The 15,023-nt window shown below is 40.0% G+C and overlaps 1 protein-coding gene across 6 annotated transcripts in view; it reads left to right on the forward strand.

Moving 5' to 3' along the window:
- Positions 1-15,023, forward strand: part of LOC132386019 (nucleolar transcription factor 1-like) — a 101,188-nt gene that overhangs the window by 70,872 nt on the left and 15,293 nt on the right. For 5 of the 6 annotated variants that reach the window (XM_059958290.1, XM_059958287.1, XM_059958291.1 and 2 more), the window contains 4 exons: positions 6,033-6,206; positions 8,257-8,367; positions 10,238-10,320; positions 12,263-12,452. In XM_059958290.1, the coding sequence (XP_059814273.1) occupies positions 6,033-6,206; positions 8,257-8,367; positions 10,238-10,320; positions 12,263-12,452 (558 nt within the window). The remainder of the gene's footprint in view (positions 1-6,032; positions 6,207-8,256; positions 8,368-10,237; positions 10,321-12,262; positions 12,453-15,023) is intronic. The other variant, XM_059958292.1, reaches the window with a different exon arrangement.

Below are 15,023 nucleotides of genomic sequence, written 5' to 3' on the forward strand. Positions count from 1 at the left end.
GGGTGATGGTCATCTGTTGAGCGGTTGGGACGGTACGCAAACTGCAGGGGATCCAGTGAGGGGGCAGCAGGGTCTTGATATGCCTCGTGACGAGCCTCTCGAAACACTTCATGATATTGAATGTGAGTGCAACGGGATGGTAGTCATTTAGGCAGGACACTGTAGACTTCTTCGGCACGGGGACGATGGTGGCAGCCTTGAAGCACGTTGGAACGATGGCGCTGCTCAGGGAGATGTTGAAGATGTCAGTGAGAACATCTGCTAACTGGTCTGCACACCCTCTGAGCACTCTACCAGGGATGTTGTCTGGTCCAGCAGCCTTCCATGTCGGAAGGGTTCTTCTCACATCAGCCACGGAGAGACACAGCACCTGGTCATTCGCAGGAGGGGTGGACTTCCTCGCCGCCCCGTCATTTTTTGCCTCAAACCAGGCGTAGAAGTTATTCAGAGCATCTGGGAGGGAGACATCACCCGCAGAGTCAGGTGATGTTGTCCTGTAATTGGTGATGTCCTGGATGCCCTTCCACATGCGCCACGTGTCGCCGATGTCCTGGAAGTGGCTGTGGATTCACTGGGCATGTGCACGCTTTGCCCCTCTGATGGCTCGTGACAGTGTGGCCCTTGCTGTTGTTAGGGCTGACTTGTTGTCTGCTCTGAAGGCGGAGTCGCGGGACCTCAGCAGCACACGCACCTCCGTGGTCATCCATGGCTCCTGGTTGGCACGTATAGTGATGGTCTTGGACAGAGTAACATCATCAATGTACTTGCTGATGTAGCTGGTCACTGATGCTGTGTACTCCTCTAAGTTGGTGGAGTCGCCATCGGTTGCAGCCTCCCTGAACATGTGCCAGTCAGTGAGCTCAAAGCAGTCTTGAAGAGCAGAGATGGTTCCTGCTGGCCAGGTTTTCACCTGCTTCTGAACTTGTCTGGAGCGCCTGGCGAGCGGTCTGTATGCTGGGATTAGCATAACAGAGATGTGGTCTGAGTATCCGAGGTGGGGGGAGGCTCTGCCCGGTACATGTCGGGAATGTTTGTGTAAACCAGGTCCAACACGTTCTCCCCCCTCGTTGCAAAGTCCACATACTGATGAAATTTGGGGAGCACTGACTTAAGGTTCACGTGGTTAAAATCACCGGCGACAATAAACAGACCATCAGGGTGTGCGTTCTGCAGTTCGCTAATGGCCCCGTACAGTTCACAGAGCGCCTCCTTAGCATTAGCGCTGGGGGGAATGTAGACACCGAATATAAGGACAGAGGTGAATTCCCGTGGCAAATAAAATGGTCTGCATCGAACTGCCACAAACTCCACTAGCGATGAGCAGTGTCTGGAAACCAGCACAGAGTTCTTACACCATTCCGTGTTGATGTAAACACAGACACCGCCACCACGAGCCTTACCGGAGAGAGCTGCATCTCTGTCCGAACGAAACAAAGCTAGCCCGTCTAGCTGGATGGCAGCGTCCGAAATCCCATCAGTGAGACATATCTCTGTAAAGACGTATGTGGAGCAAACTCTGTACTCCCGCTGAGTATTACGTTGGAGTCGGACGGAGTCCATTTTATTGTCCAGGGAGCGGACATTGGAGAGCAGAATGGACGGGAGAGCTGGCCGGCTAGGGTTTGCTTTGAGCCTGGCATGGACCCCTACCCGCTTGCCTCGCTTCTGCTTCCTCGCACATCGCTTTTGACGTCTCCATCTCCGGCTCCCAACATCGCGCAAGTCCGAGGATTGTAGGCCCGTCCCCCTCAGCAAACCGAGATCACGTAATTCAGCCAGCAGATCTTTGTGAAGGTTTGTTTTTGGATGCTCTCTGTATTGTAGTAGTGTCTGGTGATGGTAGATAGTCGCTCTGTTATCCATGTGCCCCAGTCGAAAATTGTGTATCAAATTAGATTCGAAAATTAAATTAAAGTAACACCAGGTCTGAAAGGCCGCTGCTGCTGTGCTGCAGCACCTTATGGGAACGGTTACCAGTGCCGAACAGCCTCATTGAAAGAGAAACACACAATGACCCTATGTTGTCAGAAGTGTATGACATCACGGTAAAGAGATGGCCAGTGTGTGGTAACACACTGTTTCCAGCCTCCTCAGCGAGGAAGGAGCAGTTGTCAGTGTGTTGGGGAACACTAATATGTGGTTCACGAGTTGTGATTCCTCTCAAGCTACGCACCAGAGTGCTCAGGAACTGCACAAGGGGCCCCTGGGTACCATGAAGATGAGAAGTCTTGCCCGTGCCTGTGTGTGGTGGCCAGGAATCAATAAACAGATTGAGGACGTGAGCAAGAACTGCTCTGGATGTCAAAAGATCCAGAACACCCCACCACAAGACCCTTTCCATCCGTGGGAGAGGCCCTCATCACCATGGCAATGAGTGCACATTCATTTTCAAGCACTGCATTTACGTGTTTTATTTCCTTTCTAATTCTGCAACAGTGTAACAAATGATTACTCTTACCGCATTTGTTGAATATTTTCCAATATTCTAGACACTACTTTGGCTGATTCACATAGCTTTTTTCTCTCAGATGACATCTTGCTGTTTTGTTAGGTTGACATCGGTTTTGTTGTCCTTTTGTTATTTTTTCTAATATGTTTGCGTTTATTCACAGCGCCTACTTTGCAGTTTTCAATAACAAGCTCTTTAGCCTGCAACATCACAGTTTGTGAAGCTTTGCAGAATGCCAACACTTTTTTTCCAAATTTTAACACTCTTTCTCTCAGACCATTATCCAGAGTACTACAAATAATTATGGCTTTAATGAGAGAGTCTGTCAGTTCTGCAAACTCACATGTTTTACTGTGGTGTGTCAATTCAGTAACAAATTGATTGATTGATTGATTGATTGACCAGCTTTCTGCTTACATGTGAAAAATTTATATCTTTCATAGGTCACATTATGCTTCAGTATACAAAATGCATCAAATTTGTCCATTATTGCTTTTAAATTGAAATTATCTTCATTTTCAAAAGTAAAATGGTTATATACCTCAATTGCATCGTCACCTATTACATGGAGTAGAATCACAGCTTTCATTTTTTCCGGTTTTTTATCTGATTAGGTTGCCGATAAATAAATTTCAAAATATTGTTTAAGCTATCTCCAGTGCTCAGCTACACTCCCAGACAAGTGAAGTGATGGTGGCAATTGCAGTCCTTCCATTTGTAAAACTGTTAGCAAGCACCAAGACAGTTTGATCTCTTTTTCTTCGACCCTCCCATATTCAGAAACATATTATTCTTCCAGACCGACTTTTGACACCATGTTGTGTTCTTTATGCGTACCATGGGTTACTAAGATCAAACCATATTCAGGAAGAGTAGAACTTTTATTTACAACAGCAACAAAACCACACGCCATACTTCTCGATGTTTCTCGATCATTCTCAGATTTCTGTGTATGCTCAGAACTCTGCCCAATCATGTTCTGACATATGATATCACCACATAAGGGACTACTTTAGTAACATGTTGTTGCATGCGCTATTACATAAGTATTGATCTGTATGTGTGTGTCAACTTTCTGACTCTGCCAGTAAAGAACCATGAAACTTAGTTTCCATCTCCAACATTTTTATTAATAATTGTGTGAACAGGTCACATATAGAATAGTATAGATTAGTAAGTTAATTGATCAAATGGTTGTTATTGAGTGGCCTGTGCCTGTTGGGCTGGAAGGATCTGGTACTGTGCTGAATCTCTAAATTAAATAAAAATAATAAAATTAAATTATAATTTGCTGATGTTTTGAACTTGAGAAGCAAAGACGTAACTGGAGTAAATGATGGCACTCCATTATTTTGTCTGATTCAGTCTTTAAAACCCTAATCAAAATGAAACCTCCAATATTTTAGGATCCTTAACCTGACTGCAAGTTTTGTTACACAAGTTGATGGTATTTGTCAAAAGTAGGAGGAGGTGAAGATGTGATCTTTTCCAAGTTTTAAATAGGTTTTAGTTTGGGAGTGAATAAATCTATGCCGTGCAATGTTATTCCATTTGCACTTCCTATTTCAAATGAAGGGTTTATTGAAGTTCCATCTAATTTGTTGCTACTTTTTTTTGAATTCTGAAGGTCACACAACTACTTTGTCTTGCTCCTATTAACTAGAACTGCAGTCAATGTGAAGTTTTTGCTACCTGTTTGTCTTTATAGAAATGTTTAAAGATTGACTAATATTGTTTAAAGCAAATTTCAAAACTTTCTATGTATATGGAAATACTATATAAGAAACTCTTCTTAATTTCATCTTTTTGTTTTCCTTTTCTATTATTCATTGTTTTATCATTTACTTTGTTTCCTAGCCTCCCTAATTGGTGTAGTAGAATTGTATGGTCAACTTATTCTGCAATATTCTTTTGACCATGCACAGAAGAATATTGTGTAGTAGTTGTATTTTCTTCTTTTCTTATTCTTAATCATCATGCTTCCTGGTTTATGGTGTTCCCAGATGTCCATGGTTTGTAGATTGTAATAAAAGAGGGAAGAGGTTAAAGATCCTTCATGATAAATTCAAAAACTTTTGTTTAAAGATTTTATCTCATTCCACCATCGGTATATTGAATTGAAATGTGTTAGTAGCATAACCGGTATTATAGGAATTTTAGATTGTTGCAGTGAAGTATTAAAGAATATTTCAAATATTAAAAATATTAAAAAATATTAATCTTGCAGGTGCAAGGTTAAAAGACAATAGTTTAACATTTGGGCAGCACACAGAAGAACTGGAGCAGTTTAGGAAGTTAGGCAGCACCTATGATGGAAATGGAGTTGATGTTTCTGTTATTTCATTGGGCTGTTCATTAGTCAAGTTTTGATGTAGGGTTTTGAACCATATCATTGACTTTCATTTCTTTTGGTAGATGCTTGCTGATCCACTGAGTTATTTTTTCTCCCGAGGCCTCCCGTCCCATGATCCTTTCCCTTCTCCAGCTCTGTATCCCTTTCGCCAATCACCTTTCCAGCTCTTAACTTCATCCCACCCCCTCCGGTCTTCTCCTATCCTTTCACATTTCCCCCTCCCCCCACTACTTTCAAATCTCTTACTATCTTTCCTTTCAGTTAGTCCTGACGAAGGGTCTCGGCCCGAAACGTCGACAGCGCTTCTCCCTGTAGATGCTGCCTGGCCTGTTGTGTTCCACCAGCATTTTGTGTGTGTTGTTGTTTGAATTTCCAGCTTCTGCAGATTTCCTCGTGATAACGCAAGCTATTCCCGTTGCTTTATATGATGCTCTAGATTTCTAGCACCTGCATCTGCAGCCTTTTGTGTATTATAGATTTATGCAGCAAACCAATTTGTGGCATTACACATCAGCTACAGTAGAATTGCAAGCAGTCTAAAAAACGGGCTGGTTTAGGTCCCTAATTGGGGCAGACCTTCCATTGGCCAAAAATGACATTGGGCATTTGAGTTGGTGTGGCAGGACCCCAGCTACCATCACTGAGGATTGCTCATTGTTACATGGGCTGACTGATATAGACCAGTTTAGGCCTCAGATCCCCAAACCCTGAGAGTCACTCAGTGTTAAAGCTGTTAATGATGATCTTTGTTCACAACAGTTGGTGCCACATACATGAAAGAATTAAAGACATTATTCTTCTAAAAATAATGCATGTAATTTGGGTGTGTGTTTTCTATTTTTTGCCTTTTGGTTGATATCTCTTCTTTAATTATTGGGGCCCATTGTGTGGCATCATGTTTCACCATGCAGGCTTCACAACCTAAAAGCTAGGAATTGTTTGAGTGATAAAAGTGCTAAAGGTGTTGCAGAAATGTAAATTTTGGAAAGGGAAAATGCTAGATTGTTGTCCTCTAAAGGAGATAACTAGTAAATTTAGTATTTTCATTTGGCAATCCTTCTTTGAAAGACCTTGCAAAACTCAAGCATAATTTTACTTGAAATGGAATATTATAAAATGATACCATAGATAATCAACAATCCAGCAAAAATTAGCTCTCAAATCTGTAAGCTAGTATTAAAGGAAGTGATAAATTTTTAAAAGAACTTATGAAACTTTTTGCTGCAACAGGAAAAATATCGACAAATGGAAACAGTAGCAAAGGCTGAATCGGAACAGAAGAGACAGGGCTATGGAAAAGATGGAAAAGGCTCTGCTGTCCGTGGAAAACTGCCAGAGCCACCCAAGACTGCAGAAGAGATCTGGCAACAGAATGTGATTGGCGATTATCTGGTCAAGTACAGGGTATGTATTAGTCTAGTTGTTAAAATAGAGAGGAAGCGACCTCTTCAAATGGATGGTGATCAAGGCTACTTACCAAACCTGCAGGACTGTACATCCATGCTGGCAAAGAGGCTCTGTTAGCTTTTTTTTGACATGGTAATCAGAGTAGCTCCATCCATTACTGTAATTACTCTAACTTAGCTGCTTCCTTAATTACATCATGACTTGGATCAAACTATCTATCTAGATTCTTCTGTTATGATAATGTGCAGTAGACATTCCCACAGTGTGGTTGGAAGTGCACTTTGAAATGTAATGTCTCAAAGATCACCAAACACCCCTCCTCAAAAAAAAAAGGTTTTCTATAAATAGATATTAGCAGATCTGTTATTATGAAGCTTGGTCCGTTGTAATTATTAATGCAGACTACTTTGGGTTCCTTTAATTTTTTGAAATTATAACTTAGTTTATTTGGTTTCTTGGAATGTCTTCAACAGTTTAGAAATACGTGATCAACTGAACCAATTTTTTGTCCATTTTAACATGTTTCCCAGATATGATTACCCTCCTACAATGTGAGATTGCTGTGCTAACTAAACAGTTGAAATCTTGTGTTAATGAAAGGCCATTAATAGTACTAATACAGCAACAATTTTTATTTTTTATAAGCACACCCCTTCAGGACTGATCCAGGATTGGATTTGAAATGAAAGGTGATTTACCAATGCATTTTAGGCCAATGTCCTGTGAATATTCTGAGAAAAAATTCCATTTCATTTCTCCATTTTCTGTTGCCTGTTTCACTATCTAAATCCTCAACTAGAACATACTAAAACATAGTCTAAAACCTCCTGGTGTATGTAACTCTTGTAACTTACTAATATCTCCCTTAGCTTTTGAAGTGAAGAATTCAATTGTATCAAGCTTTTTGTTAATTTAAACTGAGCTGTTGTGGCAGATTTTAAATGCTCAAGGTTTGTGATACTCTTGAATTTCTTCTGGAAAATTTCCACAGAAGCTTTCAGTTGAAATGCTGTTACTTCGGTACTTTCTGTATTTTTCGAGAGGTCCAAGAGGTCTTTCCATATATGTACAGATCTATATTAAATTAGCACTTTATGGAATTCATGTAGTCACTACTGTTTACAGTAATAATTTGATTTTCTAAGGGTAAAAACTGGACAGAGATAAAATTTCAGCAAAGAAGATCTCTCAGCTATGAGCAGGACTGATAATGAAAATATGCATGTTCATAGTAAATAAAAGGGATTGTATTAAGCATCTAGACTTCCAGGTTTAGCTCCTGACCCTCTAGCCAGATTTACTTGGAAATAATACTGCACCAGAGAAGGATTTTAAAAAGTTTAATGAGCACTCATTGCTCCTTTATCATTATATGAATTAACTTGATTATTGGCAAATATGATGTTTTTTTGTCTGCTTTTTGACTTTGATTCCGGTTTTAAGAGAATTTAGAATTTCACTAGCTGGTGAACCTAAAAGATCTCCAGATTATGAAAAAATGCTCAGGATTTGAGAAACAAAGATGCTCTATGAAGCCCAGCATAAATGCTTAAGTTAGCTGGTGAACATACAAGATTTCCAAGTGTTGAGAAGATGACTTTTTTCAATAGATGCTTTTAACATATGTAAATTTAAAATGTCATATTTTTCTTGAGCATTTCTTCTTAGAACAATTGTAGGATTCTGATGTAAGATTTAAGTTACTTTTTTTCATTTTACACACCAAGAACCCAGTTTGTGACATGCTTGATCCCACAACATCATGGTTATAAGTAGAGTCTGTTTACTTTCTCTGCAAACTATAGTGCTACATTATATGAACTTTGCACATTATTACTAAATCCTCTGTAATTTGGACCCTATTTCACTCTCATTTCTTAATTAACTCATTAATTATGCCCTGCATTCTTTTGGGATTTATTTAATCTGCAGTTGAGAGAATGGAGGTTTTTGAAGTAATGCACATGCTTTTGGTGTCAACTGATTGTGATCTGGGCAGTATCTTGCAAAAATGCTGGACTTCATAATTCATCTTTGTTATTTTTAGAATGACCGCACTAGGGCTTTAAAAGCAATGGAGGCAACTTGGAGTGCAATGGAGAAAAAGGAGAAATTAATGTGGATTAAAAAGGCCGCCGAGGATCAAAAGCGATATGAGGTATACACCTCTCTGTTCTTAAAGCAAGTTGGATTCCAAAGCAACTGGCTCTTGACTGAGTTAGGAAATGAGATACTTATTTGCAGCAAAATATCAACATGTTATACTTAATTGAGGTGCTTATTGCAGTGATAAACCTGGTTGTATGCCTGCTTTGCTACAGAGTTGTTTTGTAATATCCTTTACTCTTAGTTTGCTCAAGAGTAGCATTTGATTGTAGAATGAAAAATGCAACTCTTCCAGCTCTGTGTATTGAGAAACTATTGAATTGAATTGACTTTAGTTTTACATCCTTCATATACTTGAGTAGTAGAAATTTTTATATTACTTCTCCATTCAAATGTGCAATGTGCAATTATAATAATTTATAATAATGGTATGTACAACAGGACAGTCAATATAACACAGAAATACAGTTGTGTCAGCGTCAATTAATCAGTCTGATGGCCTGGTGGAAGTGGAAGTGGCAATCCAGAAGCCTGTGCGGTACCATTTCCCGATGGTAGCAGCTGGAACAGTTTGTGGTTGGGGTGACTCGGGTCCCCAGTGATCCTTCGGGCCCTTTTTATACACCTGTCTCTGTAAATGTCCTGAAAAGTGGGGTTCACATTCACAGATGCGCTGGGCTGTCCACTCCACTGTCTGCAGAATCCTGTGATTGAGGAAAGTACAGTTCCCGTACCAGGTAGTGATGCAGTCAGTCAGGATGCTCTCAATTGTGCCCCTGTAGAAAGTCCTTAGGATCTGGGGACTTGTGCCAAACTTCTTCAACCGTCTGAGCTGAAAGAAGTGCTGTTGTGCTTTTTTCACCACACAGCCGGTGTGTACAGACTATGTGAGATCCTCGGTGATGTGGATGCCAAGGAATTTACAACTGTTCACCCTCTCAACCCCAGATCCATACTTAAGTTCCAAGTGGAGCTCTCAACACTATTGTGCACATGCTTGGTGTTTGACCAAATGAATGTAATATTGACAAAAATCTTCTGAACATTGTGAAGGAGATGGAAAGCGTTTCATCTGTGTCATCAATGTAACCTATCTATGTATGTTGCAACTCACAATAGTTACTGGTTCTGTACTTCTTGTTTCTTCTCTCCATATCTTTATAAAAATGTGTCATTGATGGAACCCAAAATAGATTTTTTAACATGGGAAGCAAATTATTTAGAGATGCAGTATGGAATAACCCCTACTGGCCCTTTAAGACACACCACCTATTTATTACATAAGTGCCAGTATTTTGGTGGCATTAAAAAAGTTGTTACTGAAGAGCATCAGGAGTTTTGCAGCAGTGGCTTATAACGTTGCTCCACTATTAACATAACTATAGTTCAATATGAAGTTAACACGAGTGAATCTGCAGAGGACCTGTAAGATTAGAGTGGAAGGGAGTTTAAAGGCAATGTGAGAGGAAAGAACTTTTTATGCAGTGTAGGTGTCTGGAATTAGCTCTTAGACATATCAATACGAATAGAATAAATTGATAATAGAAAGAAGGACATTTACTTAAATTGTCACTAAGTTCGCCCACAACATTCTGGACTGAATGGCCTGCAGATGTTGTACAGTAAGAGGAATTGCTTCAATTCTGTTTTTTCATGGCGTTTAGATATACTCTTAGTTATTAGATTACTTTCAAGAACTGAAATCTTTGGTCCATATTTTCTGTCTCTTTACCTAAAGTAGCTGAAGTTCTGAACAATGTGTTCTACCGTTGTCTTTTACTACATTTACATATACTGGTGAAAGAAAAGAAAACCTTTGAACAAAGGCCTAAAATGAAAGAACTAGTGTCCTGCTTTTCACTTCATAAGTGTATTACTTTTATTATTGTAATCCTTTTTTTACAAATGTTTTCCTCTTTTAGAAAGAACTGAGTGAAGTACGAACACCAGCTACAAATGTGAACAAAAAAATAAAATTTGAGGGGGAACCAAAAAAACCACCAATGTAAGTGCTGTTCTTTTTGTTATCAGAGTTACAGAGAAGCACTTAAAACCCCCAGTATATAACCAGTAATTAAATATGCACTCATTTTATCTCAACTAAACTTTATAAATTGTTTTATATTTCATTGTCCCGATGAGTTGGAAGCAGTATTATGGAAAAGTGAGGAAGTGGCACATTGAGGACTCTGAATGGCATGTAAAATAAACCTAAAGGAAGATGGCTGTTATGATTAATTTAGAAGTTATAGTTTGAGATTATAAGACCATAATACTTAAGGACAGAATTAGACAATTCAGTCCATTGAGGCTGTTCAGCTCATTGCTTTGCGGGTGATTCATTATCCCTCTCAACTCTCGCCTTTTGCTTGGTAACCTTTGTTGCTCTTACTGATCGAGAACCCATCATGTTCTGCCTCTACAGAACTGGTGACTGTGAATTTCATAGATCCACCACTCTGGCTGAAGAAACTCCTCCACAGCGATGTTCTAATCCTAGACTTTCCTACTATTAGGAACATTCTCTGCATGTCCACTTTATCTAGGCCTTTCAATATTCAGTAAGTTTCAATGAGACCTCTTCTCATTCTTCTAACTCCAGTGAATATAGGTCCATCAATCACATCTTTCGTTCCCAGGATAATTTTTCTGACCACCTCTAGATCCGCTCTATTGCCTGTTTAGATAGTGTCCAAAACTGTTTATAATATTCCGTGTGGTCTAATTAATGCCTTAAAAAATAAAATACCTCACAATATATAGTTGCTTTTGTTTTCTAATTCTTACAAAATAAATGTTAACATTTCATTTGCCATTCATACATCTGGTAGCATGCAAGTTAACCTTTAAGGAATCCTGCACAAGGTCTCCCAATTCTTTCTGTACCTCTGATTTTTAATTTTTTTTCCCATTTGAGTAATAGTCCACGCCTTTATTCCTTTACCAAAGTGAATGACCCTACACTTCCTTAAAATATATATTCCATCTTGCAGTTCCTTATCCATTCTCCTAAAATACCTAAGTCATTCTACAGGTTTCCTGCTTCCTTCTGCAACGCTACCTACCCCATCAGCTATCTGAATCAACCAGAAACATGGCTAAAAAACTATCAATTCCTTCATCCAAATCATGGCATAAATATGGAAAAAGGGAATTCATAACACAGATCCCTGTGGAACAGTAGTAGTCACTAACTGGCAATCAGTAAAGGCCTGCTTTATTCCCACAATTTGCCTCCTGCCAATCACTGCTCTATTCATGCTAGCATCTTTTCTATCTATTGTTAGCTTATTTAGAAACCTCATGTCTGGCACCTTGTCAAAGGCCTGAAAGTCCAAGTAAAAATTCATTGATCCTCCTTTGTCTATCCTGCCTCAAAGAATTGCAATGGATTTGTCAGGCAAGATCTCCTCTTAAGGAAACTACATTGACTTTGGCCTATTGTATCTTCTTGTTCTTATCATGTTACCACCTTCTAAGGATTTAATTTCAGTTTTTACAAACTGAACCACCCCCACCACCTCTGCCTACCTGACTCTTTTTGATACAATGTGAATCCTCAGTTGTTAATCTCCCAATTCCTTATCTGTCTATCTGCAACTGTGCTACAAGACCATCTATATTATTTTATACTGGATCCATTCAACCATACATAACTTCACTCCTGTATTCATCACCTTTGTTTAGACTAGAGAGGCTGCAGTGACTCTGCATGCTGGAGATGACCAAATCATATTAAAGGTTATAAAGAAATGCCAAAGGTTTGTTTTATGTGTCCTTTGTAATTTATAGAGTGTTGTTGCTTTTGGTGTTTGGTTGAGGAACTCTGAAGGAATGGATTTTGTAATACTTTTCTGAATTACAATTAGCCCTAAGTGCATCTTGAGTTTATTTTGGTACTTATAGGCTGAGGAATTTTAATCGATTGAGTAATTTCTATGTTTCAGGAATGGCTATCAGAAATTTTCTCAAGAACTACTTACAGGTGGTGAACTGAACCATTTGAATCTCAAAGATCGGATGGTGGAAATTGGGAAAAGATGGCGGAAAGTTTCTCAGGCTCAAAAGGATCGTTATAAAAAGATGGCGGAAGAGCAACAATACCAATACAAAATCAATCTAGAAGCCTGGCTTATGGTAACAAGCCTTACTAGTCTACAAATGGTAAAGGGGGAAATGGTGTAGTTAACATGTTGGAATACCAACATGTTGCCAAATCATATGCCCTAGTCATGAGACTGGAGTGAATCTAGTTATATCAAGCTTGGAAAAGGGGATTAGTCCCTTCCTGCCACTAAATGGCTGATTTGGTTCACGATTCTCAGAAAGTTATTGCATACTTTGGAAAGGAAATAGGAGTCTAAATATGGTGACCTAGAGAATGCGATCTGATAAAATGATCAAGGAATAATTTCACTGAGGTGTCAGTATCATCAAATAGTGGGCATAAGGTAAAAAACAGAGAAGATTAACATCTCTGACAGTTCACCTAAATTAAATGTGCTGACCTAAATTAACCTGCTCAGTGTGTTTTGACCAGCTACCATTCAGGAAATCAGAAGCTTGAGAGGAGGGAATTTCACTCAGACTTGCTAATGGAGTAGAAAAAGGCAGCCTAACCCTGCGTTACAGTCCATTGACTTCCTTTTTTAAATGCACATGTCTATCTAAGAGTCTAATGGATTAGCATCAACCATGACACCCAGTACTTAGTTTAAAATATGGTATCTTTAATTTAATCTCCCCTACATTTTCCTACACACACTTTAAAATGGTGTCCTCTGGTATTAACCATTGCTGCTGTCTATACCATTTTAAGTTTTATACACTGATCAATATACCTCTGACAATAGTGTAAAATGTTGTGATTGTAGTACTTAGTACTTTTATGTATTGCACTGTAAATCTGCTGCAAAACGAAATCAAATTTCAAGACTTGGAATGATGATAAATCTGATTCTGATGTGGGTCTCTATTGAGCACTAAGTGGGAAGGGAGCAGGGAGAGGGGAATTATCAGTAAATTAATTGATTGGAATCAAATGACTTTGCCTGGTATCTCTCCCAGCCCTAGCACTACTGCTTGTCCCACAGCATTCCATTGCTGCCATTCTTAACTTTCCATTTCCTTGCTAGATTTCGTGCATTCTAAGCACACTCCCTCTTGCTCCTTGTTGACAAGTAGAGTACTACCTATGGATATGTACATAAGACTTTGGTACAGTACACTATTTTCAAATCTGTTGTACATTTGGCTGAAAGTTTTCTCATCATGGTGAGCTTTTACCATAATGCTGACTCCCTACTACACTCTAAATGTTAGCAGCCAGTTTATGAAATCAAGATTGAAGTTTATTTAGCACATGCACATTGGAACATACAGTGAAATACATTGTTTACATTAACAAGTATCACACCCAAGGGTGTACAGGTGCCACAGTAGCATAAACGCTAGTGCATGCTATTAGAGCTGGAGGAGTTCGGAGTTCAACTCAGCGTTCAGGGCTGCATACTCAGCAACGACCACAGGACTGATCACTGAATGTCAACCTTTAAATCCAAGGACATATTTAAAGTTTACAGTTGGCACCTACATCTTGTATTCAGAAAGAAACCACATCTTCTTCAAATGTTGTTTTCAATAACAGTTATCTGATTTCCATAGATTTTTACCTAGTTTCTGCAGCTCAATTTTTGTTCTAAAGGACTAAAACGGTTAAAAAGAGTTTAAAAACTGCTCCTACGTGAGGAAATCTGCAGATGCTGGAAATTCAAACACACACAAAATGCTGGTGGAACACAGCAGGCCAGGCAGCATCTACAGGGAGAAGTACAATTGATGTTTCAGGCCGAGACCCTTTGTCAGGACTAACTGAAAGAAGAGATAGTAAGAGATTTGAAAGTAGGAAGGGGAGGGGAAAATGTGAAATGATAGGAGAAGACCTGGGGGGGGTGGGATGAAGATAAGAGCTGGAAAGGTGATTGACAAAAGTGATACAGAGCTGGAGAAGGGAAAGGATCATGGGATGGGAGGCCTCGGGAAAAAGAAAGAGGGAGGGGAGCACCAGAGGGAGATGGAGAACAGGCAAAGAGTGATTGTAAGAGGGGCAGAGAGAGGGAAAAAAAGGAGGGGGAATAAATAAATGAATAAGGGATGGGGTAAGGACGGGCATTAACGAAAGTTAGAAATTTCGATGTTCATGTCATCAGGTTGGAGGCTACCCAGACAGAATATAAGGTGTTGTTCCTCCAGCTTGAGTGTGGTTTCATCTTGAAGACAGAGCCGGTGGAAGAAGAGTTGCGTGTCATGGCGTACGCGGAACTCGCTGAGGTGTGGGCGAAGAGGGACAAAGCTGAGGCCCTTAATGAGGACAGAGCGCTCTGCCTCAGAGAGTTGAAGGTCGGAGGGATTGGTAAAGACCCGGCACGGATGAGAGATGGGATCAGAGGGGGGAGGGAGGCTGGTAGTGTCAGTGGAGAGGGAAGGGTTGGGGTGAGAGGAAGATGGAGCGTCTGAGGGTCCAGGAGTTGACAATGGAATCTGAGGGACAGGGAATTGCAGAGTGGTGATGGCGGAAGGGGAGACATGAGTCACAGTCGGAGCATGTGAAGACACGGTCTGGAGTTCGAGTTTGGAGTTGCAGCTGGAGGCTGACACAATCAAGCCTGCTTCTTCGGTGTTGGCTCCGTCTTCGAGCTTACTTCTTCT

Source organism: Hypanus sabinus (assembly GCF_030144855.1).
Source record: "Hypanus sabinus isolate sHypSab1 chromosome Y unlocalized genomic scaffold, sHypSab1.hap1 SUPER_Y_unloc_18, whole genome shotgun sequence".
NCBI lineage: Eukaryota > Metazoa > Chordata > Chondrichthyes > Myliobatiformes > Dasyatidae > Hypanus > Hypanus sabinus.